Genomic DNA, 20,306 nt, shown 5'->3' with positions numbered 1-20,306 from the left:
CAATGTTGGGCTGAGTTGCTGACAATCAGGAAGTCGTCTAGGTATGGTATTATAATAACATCTTCCTCCCTTATGTGGGCCATCATTTCTACTACCACCTTGGTAAAACCACGGGGCGCTACCGAAATGCCAAACGGGAGGGCCTTGTACTGGTATTCTTTTACTACTCCCTCCATGACTACTGCTAGTCTGAGGTATTTCTGTGAGTTTTTGTGGATGGGGACGTGATAGTACGCGTCGCTGAGATCCAACACTACCATGAAACAATTTGGAAACAGGTTTTTTATTGTAGATCTTATCGATTCCATTTTGAATGTTTGATTCTTTACATAACTGTTTAATCTCCGTAGATTTATTATTGTGCAGAAGGAACCGTCCAGCTTTGGAATCAGAAACAGTGGGGAAAAGAATCCTTTTCCTCTTTCCGGTAATGGAACCTCTCGGATCACATCCTTGGTTATGAGTTTTGAGATTTCTAGTTCCAAGGCCTGTTGTTGCCACCATGAAGGTTTCAATGGAGTGACCACATAGTGTTGGGGAGGAAGGGTGGTAAAGTTTATTTGAAGTCCCATTTTTATTAGGTTTAAAATCCAAGTACTGGAAGAGATTTTTTCCCAGGCCGGAAGGTATTGAGACAGTCTCCCTCCCACCCTGGGGGAGGTGTCACTTAGGGTTTTTTTTATTTCTGGGGGAGTTGCCAAAGAGGAAGCCCCTGTCTCTATTTCTCCCCTCCTCCCACCTGTTCTGTTCTCTAGGGGGGCGTCTGCGGAAAAATTTCCTGTTCCGAAAGGGCCGCCTAACGTATGGTGCGGCCAGGTTAGGGAACCCCTTCTTATCCCCTGCTTTTTGTAAAATGTCATCTAGGGTTTCCCCAAACAGAAATTTTCCCTCACATGGGATTGAACAAAGTTTTTGTTTTGTCTGTAGATCGCCTGGCCAGTTTTTCAGCCACAGCGTTCTACGAGCTGCATTGGACAGGGCTGCCGATTTTGAAGTCAGTTTGATAGAGTCCGCCGAAGAGTCGGCCAAGAAGGCTGCCGCCCCCCTAATCATGGGAATTGATTCGATGATTTTTTGTCGGGATACTCCATCCCTTAACTGTTTCTCCAGATTGTCTATCCAAATCATTAGAGACCTGGAAGTACATGCGGCCGCTATGGTAGGTCTTAAACATCCCCCTGCTGACTCCCAGGCCCCTTTTAGGAAGGTGTCGGCTCTTTTATCAAGGGGGTCTTTTAGCGTACCCATGTCCTCAAAGGGCAGTGCAAATTTCTTTGACGCTTTAGCTACTGCCACATCAAGTTTAGGGGCTAGAATCATCTTCCGCAAAAGGATATTTCCTTTTAAGGGAGGGTACAGATGAATTTTTTCTTTCTGGCTTTTCCCACTCCTTTTTAATCAGGGCCTGCACGTTTTCGTTAAGTGGAAAAACTCTGCGTTTTTTCTGGCCCAGGCCGCCAAACATAATGTCCTGTACCGTTTTGTCAGGACGTGGGTCTAGGACCCCCATTGTAGATCTTACAGTTTTTACGAGGGCATCTATTTCATCTAAGGGGAAGCAGTGGCGGCCTCCACTCTCAGAGTCTGAGGAGGAGGAGGAACCTTTCTTGTCTGACACATCCTCATCAGAGCTAGAAGGATCGGAGTGAGAAAGGGGGACAGGTGTTCTCTCCTTAACCCCCTCCCCTTTAAGGGATTTAAACGCTGTTTCTACCTCTGATCTTATTACTGAACGTAATTCAGAGGCAAAACTAGGGGTTTCTTCACAAAGGACTTGTCCTATACAGGAACCGCATAATTTCTTATCCCAGTTCTGTAACAGGGGTTCTCCACATAAGGGACAGTCTCTATGTTTAGTTTTCTCTATTTTTTAGGCAAGAAAAAAAACGAACAGAAAAGGGGACCCTATTACTTGGTGAACTTTCACGAAGATCACTCACCCATCTTGCGCAGCTACAGGTACCAGTTCTGGAGGAGGCACGGGATCTTGTATGAGACCCGAAGTAGAAGGTGTCGGCTGGCTGGAGATATTGGAGGTTTTACTCTGCGGCGTGGAATGGCTCCTGGAGCGGGTACTTCGGGTGTCTGCAGAGGTCCTTCCGCCCGACTTGCGCTGGTGGTGACGCTGCTGTTGCTGCGGTGGTGGCTGTAAGGGCTGCGCCGGCTGGAGCTGCTGATCGCTGTCCGCCATAGTGGGACTGCATGCAGCAAAGGGCGCTCTCACAGCGGCGTTTTAAATAGTGCGCCGATCACCCCTCCTCCAGGCTGCGTTGCAGGGTAGCGCTGGTCCCCAGTGCGCATGCGCGCTCCCCGGGTCCCGGAAGTAGACAGCGTCTATATCCGGTGCGGCGGCCATCTTGGTGCTCTCACACACCAGGTCGTCGCTCCGGACCGGGCCTCTCTGCAGAGGCACACCGGGTCCCTAAAGCCCCTACCCCAATCCGGGGAGGCAGCCGCGCTCCCCTCCGCCCGCTCTGCAGCCCCATCGGACCCAGAAGCGGCGGCGTCGGACACCGAGCCAGCGGTGACAGGGGCCTCCCCGCCGTCATACCTCCACTGGTCGGCTCCGGATACAGGTACCGATCCTGAGGGTTCCCCTGTCAGGGACAGGAAACAAAACTGAGGCAGGAGAGAGGTACCGCCCTTTTTATCCTGTAGGTTTCCTGTCCCTGAAGGGCGGATTCCCTCTCTCTGGTAGTGCTGTCATGGGCGACTGAGAAAAGATGGTTTTGTACATTTTGTTGCAAAAAATGAGAAATTGCTGATCAACTTTTAACCCTTATAACTTCTTTAAAAAAAAAAATAAATGTTGCTAACATTGTGCTGATGTAAAGTAGGCGTGTCGGAAATACGATTTATGAACTATTTTGTGTCATAACTCTCTGATTTATGGGCACAAAAATAAAAAGTTTGAAAATTTAAAAATTTTCTAAATTTTTGCCAAATTTCCATTTTTTTCATAAATAAACATAAGTCATATCGAAGAAATTTTACCACTAACATGAAGTTTAATATGTCAAGAAAAAACAATTTCAGAGTCAGTGAGATCCATTGAAGTGTTCCAGAGTCATTACTACATAAAGTGACAGTGGTCAGAATTGAACATTTTGGCTTGATCATTAAGGTCAATATTAGCTTGATTTAATTGTCTATTCAGCACATTCACGCACATGTTGGATCCTCCTGAGAAAGAGGCAGTATTGGTTTCCTCTCCTTCTGTATAATTCACTGGACAATAAGTTGTCTGCACTAGACAACCCCCTTAACAGACACCTGCCACTTGTATAAAAAAAAAAAAAATACAATAAATTGGATATATTTATTGCTTGGTGTAAATGCCGCTGTTCTGAATCCGGCGATGTTTTTCTTTTGTTCCTGTGCCTCTCCATTCCGTAGATATGGCCCCCTCTTCCTTGTATATAAATACACTCTTGTAAGCTAAGTGGGTGTGGTCATCAAAAAAACACCCACAGAGACTTGTTGAAGACCAGGCCCATGACTAGATTTACAGACGAGGAGGCCATATTTCAGGAATGGAAAGGCGCAGAAACAAAAGAAAAACAGCGCCAGATTCAGGAGAACAGCGACATTTACACAAAGTAAAGTAATTATGGTACATAGTTCTGTCATTACTTAACTTATCATCTCACTCTAGGCATACTGTACTCACCTTTGCCACCAACATCTGTTGTTGATTCTCGATCTGCTGCTGTTGGCGTGAGGCCATATCCTGCAGCTCTGAAAGAGTCAGCTCCACTCTAGGGTTGCCCACCTAAGTAAAAAAAATAAATTAAGCTCTGATATAGTTAAAATTGCTATTATACATTTACATACATTAAAATATACAAAATCATGGTTGACCTCAAAATCCAAGTGATTGACACAAAAAAACAAGATTGCATGCACATGATATGATATATCAGTGGGGACTATATGGATGAATTGCATGTCCTACACCCTCCCAACCTCCAGACACCATGCGCAGAATCGGTACTAGGTCCCTTTAATTCCGCGCAATCTAATTCTGACAGTTTTCAATTTCAAAGTAAGACAACGTAATAATAATTCAAGTTAAGTAAAAAGAAAAGGATTTCCGTATTAAGATAAAGTCAGGTAGCCAGGAAATCGCAGACATCTCGAAAAATCTGGTTCCTATTATAGCACAATCTCCAGAGTATACAGCGAACCAGCACAGAGTCAGAGTCAAAGGGCCCAGATATAAGGTATATACATCACCAGAGCGGTGTATGGAAGCTTCGACTAGTCATGCTAGTTGTGCAGATTAATACTTATCCGGCTCTGTGCACAATTTTCGCAGGTTAACAAAAACATGGAACCTTCATAAAAATATATAATCAATAAAAAAAAATTAAAAATAAATAGGAAATTTTAAACAAAACGATTTGTGTGCCAGGAGCTTCTATGATGGATCATTCAGGGTAGGTTCATGTGGATTTTGGAGTGGAGTGAATTCTGCTCCTACATGGACATGATAAAATGCTTCAAATACTCTCGGAATAAGTTTTCTATTTATATCAATGGGAAAATACACCTATGTGGTATGCATGGGGCTTTTTTCCAGATAACTTCTTCACATTACATACATTTCTTAGTAATTTGTTTTTAGAAACATATACAGTACAGACCAAAAGTTTGGACACACCTTCCCATTTAAAGATTTTCCTGTATTTTCATGACTATGAAAATTGTAAATTCACACTGAAGGCATCAAAACTATGAACTAACACATGTGGAATTATATACTTAACAAAAAAGTGTGAAACAACTGAAAATATATCTTATATTCTAGGTTCTTCAAAGTAGCCACCTTTTGCTTTGATGACTGCTTTGCACACTCTTGGCATTCTCTTGATGAGCTTCAATAGGTAGTCACCGGAAATGGTCTTCCAACAATCTTGAAGGAGTTCCCAGAGATGCTTAGCACTTGTTGGCCCTTTTGCCTTCACTCTGCGGTCCAGCTCACCCCAAACCATCTCGATTGGGTGGGCTCTGCTCTGGTGACTGTGGAGGCCAGGTCATCTGGCGTAGCACCCCATCACTCTCCTTCTTGGTCAAACAGCCCTTACACAGCCTGGAGGTGTCTTTGGGGTCATTGTCCTTTTGAAAAATAAATGTTGGTCCAACTAAACGCAAACAGGATGGAATAGCATGCCGATGCAAGATGCTGTGGTAGCCATGCTGGTTCAGTATGCCTTCAATTTTGAATAAATCCCCAACAGTGTCACCAGCAAAGCATCCCCACACCATCACACCTCTTCCTCCATGCTTCACAGTGAGAACCAGGCATGTAGAGTCCATCCGTTCACCTTTTGTGTGTCACACAAAGACATGGTGTTTGGAACCAAAGATCTCAAATTTGGACTTATTAGACCAAAGCACAGATTTCCACTGGTCTAATGTCCATTCCTTGTGTTCTTTAGCCCAAACAAGTCTCTTCTACTTGTTGCCTGTCCTTAGCAGTAATTTCCTAGCAGCTATTTTACCATGAAGGCCTGCTGCACAAAGTCTCCTCTTAACAGTTGTTGTAGAGATGGGTCTGCTGCTAGAACTGTGTGTGGCATTGACCTGGTCTCTAATCTGAGCTGCTGTTAACCTGCGATTTTTGAGGCTGGTGACTCGGATAAAGTTATCCTCAGAAGCAGAGGTGACTCTTGGTCTTCCTTTCCTGGGGCGGTCCTCATGTGAGCCAGTTTCTTTGTAGCGCATGATGGTTTTTGCACCTGCACTTGGGGACACTTTCAATGTTTTCCCAATTTTTTTGGACTGACTGACCTTCATTTCTTAAAGTAATGATGGCCACTCGTTTTTCTTTACTTAGCTGCTTTTTTCTTGCCATAATACACATTCTAACAGTCTATTCAGTAGGACTATCTGCTGTGTATTTACCAGACTTCTGCTCAACACAACTGATGGTCCCAACCCCGTTTATAAGTCAAGAAATCCCACTTATTAAACCTGACAGGTCACACCTGTGAAGTGAAAACCATTCCCGGTGACTACCTCTTGAAGCTCATCAAGAGAATGCCAAGAGTGTGCAAAGCAGTCATCAAAGCAAAAGGTGGCTACTTTGAAGAACCTAGAATATAAGACATAATTTCAGTTGTTTCACACTTTTTTGTTAAGTATATAATTCCACATGTGTTAATTCATAGTTTTGATGCCTTCAGTGTGAATGCACACTTTACATAGACATGAAAATACAGAAAAATCTTTAAATGAGAAGGTGTGTCCAAACTTTTGGTCTGTACTGTACATTAACAAAATCAATACATGTACGTCAACAAAATGTTTATACTAAGCGACTGAGCTGCGTTTTTTTGCTGTCATCTCCAAAAATGACTGCAAAAACTAAGCGTTTCGCCACAATTTTCGAAAATCTTGTTCAAAAGACATTGCATGATAACATCATGTCTCTCCGCTCAGAACAGCGGAGCTGTGGACACTTCCTGTGCCGCAATCTCAACACTTACTAGACAATTCTGCTCTAGAAATAATATTCCAACCGATACAGAGTACAGCTCCGTATTACCCCACGGACAATACCTATGTATAGGACTAGAATGTGCCCTTTGTGGAGAGTCTAAAGACGATGCAAAATCTAAACAGATGCACAATTTCATAGGGCGAGGAAAAAAAATATTTTAAAAAAAGGAAATAAACCCCCCTCTCCTTATATGCCGTGATTCAGTTACATAAAGGGAATGCAGACATACAAAGGTAATGTAGCAAGAAAAGCTGGAAATATAAACGTCCATTATTAGAACGCACGGAATGCGGCGCACGATACAACATTCTTCTGTTTAACCCCTCAACAGCCAGACAAACACCTTCCAAATCCCTGGGGTGCACTCTACATCCTTCCTGGAAGTGAAGGGGTTACAGGAGCGCGGCCAAATCCCGCAGCACAATTAGTGTAAGAGGCAGCAGGAAATCCTCTTAATTCAGTGAGCATTAGAGGCGCAGAGACAATGTGCTGCCACCCACTCTCCAGCCTGAAGGAAAGCAGCACAGATACATGGCGGTGTATGGGGATAGGGATGGCGGTGTATGGGGATAGGGATGGGGGAACCTGTAGCTTGACGAGCTGCGCTTTCCTCCTCGCCCACATCCTGGTAGGGTGGCTATTGGGGGGACGCTCGTAGGCCAGGGTCTTGCCGAGTGACTGCAGGCGCTGAGGCAGGTGCTGCTCTCGAGGAGTGTGCACATGAGTGACAGGCGACAGGTACGTGCCTGGGAGCGCCTCACGTCCCAATGAGAGCGCATCTCTGCTGTAATCCTACACATTCCCACAGCTTAACAACAGGCCCCGAATATTAGATCCTCCCTTTCTTCAGCCACAAAATTAATAATAAGCAGCGGGCTCAGCCCACACATAGGGAGAATTCACACAGGCTCTTAAGAAATAGTAAAAAAAAACAAAAAAAAACAACACTTTACAAAATTAACCCCTAATGACCGCCAATACATCTTTTAACTGACCTGAGATATTAGAGAATAGCCTCCCCATACAGGTGACAATCCAGGAGCTGTTGGCTGGACACTATAGCCGACAACTTGCTGTATCAGCCACAATCAGTGTTTGCGCCATCCAGATCCGTTTAACCCCTAAGGCTGGGTTCACATTACGTTTAAGCAGTCCGTTAGACAGACTGCGTTACACCGCGGCATAAACCAGCGGTGTAACGCAGTCCGTTAACGCTGCCATTAAGCCCTATTTCGGGCGCATCGCCAACGCATGCCAAAACGGGTGTGCGCTAGCGATGTGCCGTCATTGAGTGACGGACCCTCGGACGCGGGCTGCAGCATTTCTGGGTCCGTCACCACTAGCGCAGATAGAGCATCTGCTAGCTCTATCTGCACTAGGGCGATCAAATTTCGGCACTTGCATTAACAGCAGACCGTTTAACGCATGTGTTGAACGGGCTGCTTTAACGCAATGTGAACCTACTGTAGCCTTAGATGCTGCTGTCAATAGTGACTAAATCATATAAATGGTTAACAGAGTGAGGGGGCTTCCTCTTTATCCCAATTGGTGCCCTCAGATCATGATTGTGTGGTCCTGATGTTTGTGATGGCAATTCACAGCCAAATAGCGGCCTTAGAGTCTGACGGCTGTTGTAACCTGTTCAGAAGTTAGAGGCATTTAAGTAGTAAAAATCTACATTTTCATTCCTATTATGCCAGTTTGCATTAATTCCTGAAAAGCACCTGAAGGGTTAATAAACTACCTGACTGCAGTTTTCAATATGTCAGGGGGTGCCGTTTTTGAAATGGTTTAACTTTTGGGGGTTTCCCAATATATGAGGCCCCTAAAGGCACTTTAAACATGGATAGGTCCCTAAAAAAATAAATTTTGTAAATTTCCTTGAAAAAATGACTGATACATTTTTTAACCTCCTAAAATGTTACCAAAATAAAATAACATTTTATAAATGGTGCTGATGTAAAGCCGACATGTGGGAAATGTTATTTATTAATGCATTTCTGCGGTATGACTATCTGGATTAAAGGGATAATCATTCATAGTTTGAAAATTGCTAATTTTTTAACATTTTTCTCAAATTTCTGATTTTTTTTTATAAAACATATCAACCTAAATTTACCATTATCATAAAGTATAATGTGTCATGAAAAAAACAGTCTCAAAATCACTGGGATTTGTTGAAGCGTTCCAGAGTTTTTACCACATAATGTGATACTGGTCAGATTTCAAAAATTTGGCTCCGTCACTAATGGGTTAAAGGGAGTCTTCTCAGTCCCCCAAAATCTGCATCTAAGTAGTCGCAGGTTCTACTAAGAGGAGCCAAAACCCTCAGAACTTTTCTTTATTCCTACATGCAAAAGAGGTGCTTGGAGCACTGTGGGCGGGGCCATGCAGTTTGGGGCATGGTGGGCGGGGCTGCACAGTATGATGCACCCTTCCTTGCCACTATTTTTCGGACCCCACCCACAATGCTACAAGAACCTAATTTGCATATGAAAATACAGAATGGTTCCCCCAAAACTATGCAGGCGATTTTTTTATTTATTTGAAGCTATGGCTCCTCTTAGCGCAAGTTTCCCTACAGTGTAAAACCCGAGGGCAGCTGTGGGTTGTGTACACAAATCAGAGGAAGAGGCGTTGGGTCTTCTCATTGAGTGTTGATCTCAGGCGTGATGGAAAATATGGACACTGCCTTCATTCAGCTTTATAAGAGGTCATCATGGGACCACAGAATCACGAGTCCGACTCAATAAAACTTTGAACCAGTTCTATCCAAAAAATAAACGGTGCAGAAACTATATTGGTTTAAAGGTGAACTTAAAGGGGTTCTCCCATTCAGCTGATCAGTGCGGGTCCCAGAAGTCGAACCCTCACCAATTTAGAAGTTACCACTTATGGTGATACCTGATTTCCATTTACTATTATTTACTATTATTGCACTAAGTCAATTAAAATAAAAAGGAAGAATGCAATCAATTCAAAAAAATCTTAACCATGCAGCTCTGAGCGTCTCCATGGTAACAGACTACAAACAAATCCTATGTAGTCAGATTTTACAGTCGTATCTATTGGTTTCCGACTTCTTGATAACATACATTGGCATGTCGGTAAAGTGTAGGGGGCCAGACTGAAGCCACTATGACTGCAGGAGCAGACTTCTTTGTAGTGTTACCATGGTGACATATTGGTCATCTGCATGGGAGATGTAGATGCAAAGCTATATATTTTTAATTAGAACCATTTTAATAGTTACTTTCATTTTTCTTGCATTAGAATAATAAAATCCTCCAATGTCATTTAATATCCTTTAAATCTATTAGCGGTGTATATCTTGCTATTTGCACGCGTAATCGAGAAGACAATATCCTATTGTAATGTTTTCTACAGGCATCTATAGGGTTAAGCGTGGTGTATGTGTTGGCTTTTGTCCTGTGCGTATGGGTGTGTATGTGTGGGTGGGTGGGTGTATGGCGTTCTATCGCTTTGTTAGAAGGACTCGGAGTATTAGGATATTAGCTGGAGAATGCCTTCTACGCCATTGTGTTTATTACAGTCATTCCAGCAATGCGGGTAGTGCCACCCCCTACTGACAGGACCCTCTGATCCAAGCCATCGCTCACATCTGGAGAGCCGCATGCGGCCAGGGATGGGCAGCACGCACACAGCGCCTCCCGGGAAAAACATGACAAATTAAAGAGGATTTTATATAATGGATCACAAAAGAAAGTTCTCACTTGAAGCGACTTTAAAGAGTAATCATCTTTTTAATTATTACTTCATAATTCAATAGCACATATGAAAATAAGAAACCCTCTAACAGGTCTCATCAGCGAAATCTGCTTTTTTTACTCCCAATTCTTACCTAAAATCTGTATTTGCTTAAAGACATACTGTAGATTCCCCTTTATGGAGATAGGAGATGACAGTTGGTGCTTCTAAAATCCTATCCTATGGCGCTAGATGCCGACAGACATTTTGCTGCAAGTTCCTTACAACTTTATGAGCACCAACTATCACCTCCTATCTCAGCAATGGGTAAGTCTGTATTCACTGATGACAGACTTCACCTATGAATTGAGGATGCTGAGAAAGAATGAACAGTCCTGGAGGAGAAAGAAGCAGATTTCTCTGATAAGATACAGCAGGTGAAATAAATAGTGAGCAGAACCAATTTCATAAGTAAATCTATTTCTAAAGGTGCTATTGACATGAAATTCTCACCAGATGTCAGTAACAACCCATCCAATCCACAAAGGCAAATAAATCAAACCATCGCTGTCCATAAATCAAGTTATGTGTAATAATGAGAAATGACACAGGGATAAAGTATTGAACACATTTAGGCTATGTGCCCACGTTCAGGATTTTTAGCGGGTTTTTTTCATGTTTTTACCGCCTTTTTCCGCTGCAAAAACGCTTAAAAACACTTACATTAAGCATCCCATCATTTTAATGCATTCCACAATTTTTGTGCCCATGCTGCGTTTTTTTCCGTGAAAAAAACGCAGCATGTTCATTAATTTTGCGGATTTTTCGCGGTTTTGCCGCTATATTAGACTATGTGCACACGGTGCGGATTCGTGGGCCGATTTTTCCGCACCGTTTTTTGAAAAATCCGCAGGTAAAACGCACTGTGTTTTACTGTGGTTTTCTTGCATTTTTTGTGCGGATTTCACCTGCGATTTTACACCTGCGGATTCCTATTGAGGAGCACAAAGAATTGACATGCTGCGGAAAATACAATGCAGCGTTTCCGCGCTGTATTTTCCGCACCATGGGCACAGCGGATTTGGTTTTCCATAGGTTTACATGGTACTGTAAACCTGATGGAAAACTGCTGCGAATGCACAGCAGTTAATCCGCTGCGGACCTGCAGGCAAATCCACACCGTGTGCACATAGCCTTATTGCATTGGGTAGCTCCGGAAAAAAAACGAGAAAAACGAGGAAAAAACGCGAGCGGAATTCCTGCGCAGGGAGTCCAGTTTTGCTCAGGAAAGTTCTGCAGACATTCTGCAACGTGGGCACATAGCCTTACTGTAAACTTATTTAATACTTCGTACAAAACCCGTTGTTGGTGATGAAGCTCCAAGACGTCTGCTGTATGGAGAAACCAGTCGCCTGCATTGCTCAGGGGTGATATGGCCCATTCTTCCACACAAACACTTCACATCCTGAAGGTCCCGTGGGCTCCTTCTAAGAACTCTCAGCTTTAGTTCCTTCCATACATTTTCTATTGGATTCAGGTCCGGTGATCGGCTCGGCCATTCTAAGCAGCTTCATTTTCCTTTCTCTGAAACCAATTGAGAGTTTTTTTGCCAGTGTGTTTGGGATCATTGTCTTGCCGAAATGTCCATCCTTGTTTCATGTTCATCATCCTGGTAGATGGCGGTAGATTTTTTTTCAAGAATGTCTTGGTACATTTGTCCATTCATCATTTCTTCAGTTATTCAGCATATGCCACTGGCAAACTTCATATAACAGTCCCACACCATGATGTTCCCACCTCCATACTTCACAGTACAGGTATGGTGTTAGGGGTGATATGTAGTGCCTTTTGGCCTCCACACATGGTGTGTATTATGGCATCCAAAGAGTTAAATTTTTCTTCTCATCTGATCAGACTATATTCACTCAGTACGTCACAGGATTGTCTAAATGTCGTTGAGCAAACTTTAAAACGCGCTTGAACATGCCTTTTGTTCAGCAATGTAGTCTTGCGTGGTGAGCGTGCATACAGGCCATGGGGGTTGAGTGCATTACTTACAGCTTTTTGAAATAACTGTACTTGCTGATTCCAGGTCTTTCTGTAGCTCTCCATAGGTGGTCCTTGGCTCCTGGACAAATCTTCTGACAATTCTTTTCACTCCTATGTCTGAAATATTGAGGAGAGCACCTGGTTGTGGCCAGCTTATGGAGAAATGATGTTCTTTTCACTTCCGGATTATGGCCCCACAGTGCTCACTGGAACCTTCAGTAGTTTAGAAGTTCTTCTTTTAACAATGAAATCAGTATGTTTCCAACAATAAGGTTGCAAAAGTCTTGAGATGGCTCATTGGTTTTTCCCATCATGAGAGGCTTCTTGTGTGGCACCTTGGTAATGAGACACCTTTTTATAGGCCATCAGTTGAACCAGCTGATATTCGTGAATAAGTGGCAGGATTGCTTTCTAATTACTGATAGATTTCTGCTGGTGTCATGACTATCCATGGATTTTTGCACCTCTCTATTCATGTGTTCAATACTTTTTTCCTGTGTCATTCTCATTATTATACATAACTAAATTTCTGGACATCTATGGTTTGATTTCTTTGCCTGTGTGGATTTGATGGATTGTTCCCAACATCTGGTGAGAATTTCATGTCTTTAGCACCTTTAGAAATAGATTTACTTAGAAAATTAGTGACATGTTCAATACTTATTTCACCCGCTGTATATTACAAAGTTGCTTATCTTCACATGTGCAATTGGTAACAAAACAAAATCAATAAATAAAATGATAGTTACTCTTTAATACTTTATGGGTCAATAACCAATGATGCCCTTAAAATCTATAGATGTAATTAACTGCCCAAAGCGTGTGCCAGGAAATTAATTTGCAGCGCTGGGTGACTACACCAGCAATCACTGCTGGCTGCAAAGCAATTTATTATATAAGCAGCCAATATGGGTATGTGATTGGTGCCAAGCTCTAAGACGCACCCATGGGTCTAGAAAAGTATGTACCAAAAGGTCCCAACCACTTCAAGACCTAATAACTATATAAAATGTGTGGTGAGCGGAGCCGCGTACTAGACCTGCAGCAGTACAGCAAGCTGCATAATGCCCTGGACTGCCGACACTGCCCTGAGGTGCCAGATTTAGGAAAAGTCCACCAATGTATCGTAGCTGTATTTTCTGCTCTGTATTACAGCCGACTACGGTTCTTGTGACGCAGACTGCCATAGGTATCTATGACACTGTTGGTTCCTGGCTTTTATACGCCAGAATAGAGATATGCTAAATCCGACCGCCATGTGATGCTACATTTATTCCGCAACAGGTCCTCCAGGGACAATGCCAAGATTGGCAAGCATTTAAGGGCAAAATCATCCGCTAGCTGGGGGTGCCCTATGGGCCACAAATTTAAAGAAGTTGTCTCAGATGAGACCTTACTCTTAATGGGGTTTTATCTACCATTATCGCTGGTCCGTATTATGCCTGCTAGTCCTAGTTAATGGAAGTTCACCGGAGCATATAGCGGTGATTACTTTTGATCCATATCACGACTGTTGGTCCCAGTATGGGAAAATTTGCCTGAGCATTCCAACCACAAACCCTGGGTCCAACCAACATCATCATATATAGCTATGATACTAGTCCGGGTCACGAACCAGAAGTAACAGTTACTTTACAAACAAAAGGTCTGCTTTAGTGTCTCTCCGTTCCGGATTGTAAGCGGGGTCCGAAGTGGAGAAACCAATCATTATATCGCCCGTATGCTCCAATGCCTTGATAGTGCACCCCTTCCTTTATAAGGAAGGGTGCATACGATTATACTCTAGGATTTTTAGCCATGCGGCCATTGAGAAAGACATTCATCATTGCTGGGTAATATAAGTGTCTTCTTCATAAAGGTCTCGAAAAACACACAGTGACATCCAGGATGGCTGCGGTCAATTATGTTAGGGGCCGCTGCTGTTTACACAGGGAGTAATATGCTGAATGCGGCATTCTTGTGCTGCTGACTAAGAGTTAAAGGCTTATTAACACTCCATGGCGGTGTGAGGGAGGTCAGGAGAATGACCCAGAAGCCTGGCCAGGAGCTCTCCTCATACACCAGGCACGTGTGCAGGGATTTTCGGATTACATGCTTTCAGAAACTGATGCAAATGTTACGGGTTACTGTGAATCATGGGGTCACTCGGTTATTCATACAGGCAGGTTATCATGGCGCCAATACTGTATTATTCCATAGCTCTTTAGCACCAACGTCTAATCTACAGAAGCAGAACGTTTCATCTTTGTGTAGATACAAAATCTGTATGTTGCATTACAAATAGTGGAGGAAAAGTTTTTAAAAAGTAATTTAAAGGAATTGTCAAAGATAGAATAAATTTGCCGCCTTTTATCTTTGCAATCTCACTACATAAATAGAGAAGAGCTATACTATCAGCCAGACCCCACTAACAAGAAAGGCACCGTTTCTGTGAAAAAGCAGCCATGTCTTCCTAATATCATACAATCCCTTTAAATCCCGCCCCTTGGACTTGCTTCTCAAAGTTCAGAGTCCGGATGGTAGTCTCTCCTGCTAGCACACAGCGATTGTCTGTTTCCTGTAAGAGTATTTAATGCAAGCGTCAGTCATCGTGTACAAATATGGAAGGCCACATTTTGGGCTCACTAGTTCTGACAAGAGGGGCCGTGTTATTCGCCTCTCCTAGGTCCAGTGCCGGGCACCACTACGTCCTTCTCTTTTGGCCAGCTTTCTCTGTTGCTTGGGGCCATTGCCATCAAACGCACCCCACTGATTTCAAGCTCATAGGCCACCTTAGACACCTGGCATCCACACTGCTATCATGGACTGCTCTAAGACTCTCTTCCAAAACCAGCTCTGCCTGGGACCTTGGGACAAACCCAGCTCAGTCACATTTCTAGTTAAGTCTGCCACACTGCTGGCCAGATGCATCTTGGACTCAGACACACCCAGCCTTACCACACAATTGTGCCAACTCTGCCTTGGACTCACGTAGCTCTGCTATATTACTGACTCAACAGTGCCGTACTGCGGTGACAACTCTGGTACCTCACTGTGCAACTCTGCTATATAATTATACAACTCAGCCCTGGTTCTTCAATTCTGAGTAAATTCTGCTACGTCGCCAGCCCAGCTTTGCCTTTAATCCTCAGCTCTGCTTTATCGGTTCCTTTACTCCTGTAAGAAGTACAACACTGCCATAATCTCATCCCTGATGCATCGGATGTTGTGCTTCCCATTTTCTCCTGTTTCCATTCTGCCACCATTGCTTCAGGTGTTTATCCGGATCTCCCTACTGCACCAACGTCATCGGTCCGTGCTGCATAAAAACTGCTCATCCAGATCAACGGTTGTTGGGATCCATCTCACAAGGGCACACATAACAATACGGAGCCAGAAAGACTTGTTTGTGCACTACTCGTATTAAAAGTTCAGGTAGTACAGCAACAGATTATCTTGGATGTTTTACTAAAAAAATAAATGGTAATTAACATTTACCCAAAGGGAATAAAAACATTTCAAGACAGAACTGTTGCTCACTAATCAGTTCCAACAAGGCAGAGAAATTAAATTTAAGCCCCGAGCTTCACGAGACATTACCTCAAACTAAAAAGTCTTTGCCGGGCAGACGAGAAATTATTAGGTTATGTTCAAGTGGCCTGGAAGAAGCCGGAGATAGAGGAAGATTTCCGGGAAGGGGATTAATGTACGGACACAGATTCTCAGGGTAAGGGCGCTCCTTCTACATGGTCCTTCTCTTCTATAAACCAAGGATGGGACTGGACCACCAAAATGGGAAAAAAGGAAAACATTGCCCCTTTCTTCTCTCCTCCTTGGTAGAAACTACATAGTACATGTATACGGTATGAAAAATAGGAGATTAGGGTCTCCGTGTGAAAAAAGCTTCAGCAACGAGAGAGAATGCATATATTTGCTGCAGATGCTTAAAAAGCTGTAAAATATCATTTGCAATATAATATACAACAATATATTATATATTTTAACTATATTTTTCCTGGTTTGCTTTTAGTAAGACTGAAACAATAATACAAGTAGATGAAGCTACCCCGAATAACAGGACTCACAAGAGCCCCAAAGGAGACGAGGATGTTAATCAGCAAACGGAGACCAAAACTTGGACTCCTTGTGAATTTTTTTGTTATCTCTCAATGTCCAGCTTTTCAGCCAGACACCACTGTAAAGTTGCATATTTTGGACTGATACGAAGTGTGAACCTAGCCGGGCTCCGACCGATGGGTGAGGAAATACAGGCATTGTTGTGCATCTTCCTGATATTGTTACATGGTCTACCAAAGTGACACGGTTGGTTCCTCTGGAACGAGATAAGATGGTGTCATATTAGCTTCAAACTCTTCCAATGTAAGTCACTTTTACACCCGGATTTTTGGGTAAAAGAACAAATGAAGCAGTTAGATTATCTACGTGTATCAATAACGGTAATAACTAAAATTAGAGTGAAGAGAAATAACATGGGCTTCTTTAAAGTTGTGTGTGCGCTTTGAGATCATCACAAATGTGAAAATAATTTAAAAAAATTGGAGAATGGAGTTTGTAATTAAGAGACAATGAAATATCTCCAGTTACAGTCACACTGCCCCACAAAACAGACACATCCAGAACCACGCAGCTTAGTCAGCCGGCTTACCGTCAGTGCCACCGTTGTATGCCGCTTTATACTGGCCGAAGAATGGCGCCACACAGACTGATACTAAAATACTGAAAAATGTTTAGAATTGAGAGTCCTCAGTGGTTGATACCTTTTAATGGCTAACTAAAAAGATGGTAACAAATTGCAAGCTTTCAAGACTACACAGGTCTCTTCATCAGGAATAGACTTACGGTATTTAGATTTATGGAACTAAAATACTGTACATTAATAGGACATCATTAATCCCAAATGGATCATGATTACCAGGGCTGTGGAATTGGTAAGCCTAGCCTCCGACTGACTGACCCCCGACTCCACAGCACCGGTCACTACTGAGCATGTACATAAAGTGCAGCACAGATTCATCTCAACTAAAAGCCGAGATCCTTAGATCAGGAACAGAACAGACATTAATTGGACATTTCATAACTTTCCCAAATTATGAAAGCATTTACAGCACATCCTGCTTTGTACAACTGTACACAATTTATTATATATTTGAGCCCTGAATGACCCTTTCTGAGGTGCTGAGACAGAACTGTAAAGATGCTTGGTTCACCAGAAATAAAGAAGTAAAAGGAGAGCGACAGAGGGAGAGCGACAGAGAGAAGGCGACAGAGGGAGAGCGACAGAGAGAAGGCGACAGAGGGAGAGCGACAGAGAGAAGGCGACAGAGGGAGAGCGACAGAGAGAAGGCGACAGAGGGAGAGCGACAGAGAGAAGGCGACAGAGGGAGAGCGACAGAGAGAAGGCGACAGAGGGAGAGCGAGAGCGCGAAGGCGACAGAGGGAGAGCGAGCGCGAAGGCGACAGAGGGAGAGCGAGCGCGAAGGCGACAGAGGGAGAGCGAGCGCGAAGGCGACAGAGGGAGAGCGAGCGCGAAGGCGACAGAGGGAGAGCGAGCGCGAAGGCGACAGAGGGAGAGCGAGCGCGAAGGCGACAGAGGGAGAGCGAGCGCGAAGGCGACAGAGGGAGAGCGAGCGCGAAGGCGACAGAGGGAGAGCGAGCGCGAAGGCGACAGAGGGAGAGCGAGCGCGAAGGCGACAGAGGGAGAGCGAGCGCGAAGGCGACAGAGGGAGAGCGAGCGCGAAGGCGACAGAGGGAGAGCGAGCGCGAAGGCGACAGAGGGAGAGCGAGCGCGAAGGCGACAGAGGGAGAGCGAGCGCGAAGGCGACAGAGGGAGAGCGAGCGCGAAGGCGACAGAGGGAGAGCGAGCGCGAAGGCGACAGAGGGAGAGCGAGCGCGAAGGCGACAGAGGGAGAGCGAGCGCGAAGGCGACAGAGGGAGAGCGAGCGCGAAGGCGACAGAGGGAGAGCGAGCGCGAAGGCGACAGAGGGAGAGCGAGCGCGAAGGCGACAGAGGGAGAGCGAGCGCGAAGGCGACAGAGGGAGAGCGAGCGCGAAGGCGACAGAGGGAGAGCGAGCGCGAAGGCGACAGAGGGAGAGCGAGCGCGAAGGCGACAGAGGGAGAGCGAGCGCGAAGGCGACAGAGGGAGAGCGAGCGCGAAGGCGACAGAGGGAGAGCGAGCGCGAAGGCGACAGAGGGAGAGCGAGCGCGAAGGCGACAGAGGGAGAGCGAGCGCGAAGGCGACAGAGGGAGAGCGAGCGCGAAGGCGACAGAGGGAGAGCGAGCGCGAAGGCGACAGAGGGAGAGCGAGCGCGAAGGCGACAGAGGGAGAGCGAGCGCGAAGGCGACAGAGGGAGAGCGAGCGCGAAGGCGACAGAGGGAGAGCGAGCGCGAAGGCGACAGAGGGAGAGCGCGAAGGCGACAGAGGGAGAGCGCGAAGGCGACAGAGGGAGAGCGCGAAGGCGACAGAGGGAGAGCGCGAAGGCGACAGAGGGAGAGCGCGAAGGCGACAGAGGGAGAGCGCGAAGGCGACAGAGGGAGAGCGCGAAGGCGACAGAGGGAGAGCGCGAAGGCGACAGAGGGAGAGCGCGAAGGCGACAGAGGGAGAGCGCGAAGGCGACAGAGGGAGAGCGCGAAGGCGACAGAGGGAGAGCGCGAAGGCGACAGAGGGAGAGCGCGAAGGCGACAGAGGGAGAGCGCGAAGGCGACAGAGGGAGAGCGCGAAGGCGACAGAGGGAGAGCGCGAAGGCGACAGAGGGAGAGCGCGAAGGCGACAGAGGGAGAGCGCGAAGGCGACAGAGGGAGAGCGCGAAGGCGACAGAGGGAGAGCGCGAAGGCGACAGAGGGAGAGCGCGAAGGCGACAGAGGGAGAGCGCGAAGGCGACAGAGGGAGAGCGCGAAGGCGACAGAGGGAGAGCGCGAAGGCGACAGAGGGAGAGCGCGAAGGCGATAGAGGGAGAGCGCGAAGGCGACAGAGGGAGAGCGCGAAGGCGACAGAGGGAGAGCGCGAAGGCGACAGAGGGAGAGCGCGAAGGCGACAGAGGGAGAGCGCGAAGGCGACAGAGGGAGAGCGCGAAGGCGACAGAGGGAGAGCGCGAAGGCGACAGAGGGAGAGCGCGAAGGCGACAGAGGGAGAGCGCGAAGGCGACAGAGGGAGAGCGCGAAGGCGACAGAGGGAGAGCGAGAAGGCGACAGAGGGAGAGCGAGAAGGCGACAGAGGGAGAGCGAGAAAGGGATAGTGAAAAAGCGAGAGAGAAGAGATTGGTTGAGATTATGTAAAATAGACAGGTCTGAAATACAGAAGATAGATGCGAAAGAGACAGAACAGAAAGGAGAAAGCAAAAGAAAATAGACATAAGAAATAGAAAATGGAAGAGAGATACAAGTAAGATACAAAATAAATAGGGGAGAGATACAAGATCTATAGATACGAAATAGATACAAGACAGACAGATATAAAAGAAAGATATACAGTACATTGAGCAAGGCTGAACACTGTCTCTCTGAGAACTGCACATATTAGGTACACAATGAAATCTACAAAGCTTAGCAGTAATGTAGATGTGTCTCCACCAACTGGAAGCAGAAGAGACATCACACCGTATAATACATCTACGACTAATTCCAGAAAACACAAGGTATACTGTACGGAGCCTTCTGTTACCGTTGTGACGCTCCCCCATGTGACGGTGTAGGAGGACACTCTGATCTTGCTGAATTCTCCATCAGAGGTGATCTCCTGAACGCTCTCCAAGTGGGTCAGCTCCATGACAGGTTTTATTTTAAGGAATTATCAATGGAAGCCAAAGGAGGTTTTGAAAAAACAAAAACTAAATCAAACCATGTGGAGCAGGAAGGAAGAAATAACTACAGCATAGAAATAGTCCTTCATGCTCCAGAGCTGAACTCCAGGAAAAGTATATTGTAATTTCACACTGCGGTGGCGTCCGGAATATTGGTGCGCGGCGTTATCAATATGAAAATCTGTCCTTGTGCGTGGATCAGCAATCAGTGACATGGAAAAGACTAGTGGATTTTGCCAGCAGTCAGA

The 20,306-nt window shown here is 45.3% G+C and overlaps 1 protein-coding gene across 2 annotated transcripts in view; it reads right to left on the bottom strand.

Annotated features, from left to right (window-relative positions):
• The window catches only part of PPP1R13B (protein phosphatase 1 regulatory subunit 13B), a 91,402-nt gene that overhangs the window by 31,244 nt on the left and 39,852 nt on the right, over positions 1 to 20,306 (bottom strand). The window contains exons 1-2 of one of the 2 annotated variants that reach the window (XM_077266881.1): positions 7,091 to 7,288; positions 3,671 to 3,772 (exon numbers count right to left, since the gene is read on the bottom strand). In XM_077266881.1, the coding sequence (XP_077122996.1) occupies positions 3,671 to 3,772; positions 7,091 to 7,129 (141 nt within the window). In that variant the 5' untranslated portion in view covers positions 7,130 to 7,288. Of the gene's footprint in view, positions 1 to 3,670; positions 3,773 to 7,090; positions 7,289 to 20,306 lie in introns of those variants that run through there. The other variant, XM_077266873.1, reaches the window with a different exon arrangement.

This window comes from Ranitomeya variabilis, chromosome 1, assembly GCF_051348905.1.
Source record: "Ranitomeya variabilis isolate aRanVar5 chromosome 1, aRanVar5.hap1, whole genome shotgun sequence".
NCBI classification, from domain to species: domain Eukaryota; kingdom Metazoa; phylum Chordata; class Amphibia; order Anura; family Dendrobatidae; genus Ranitomeya; species Ranitomeya variabilis.
This window is presented reverse-complemented; position numbering and strand designations above follow the sequence as displayed.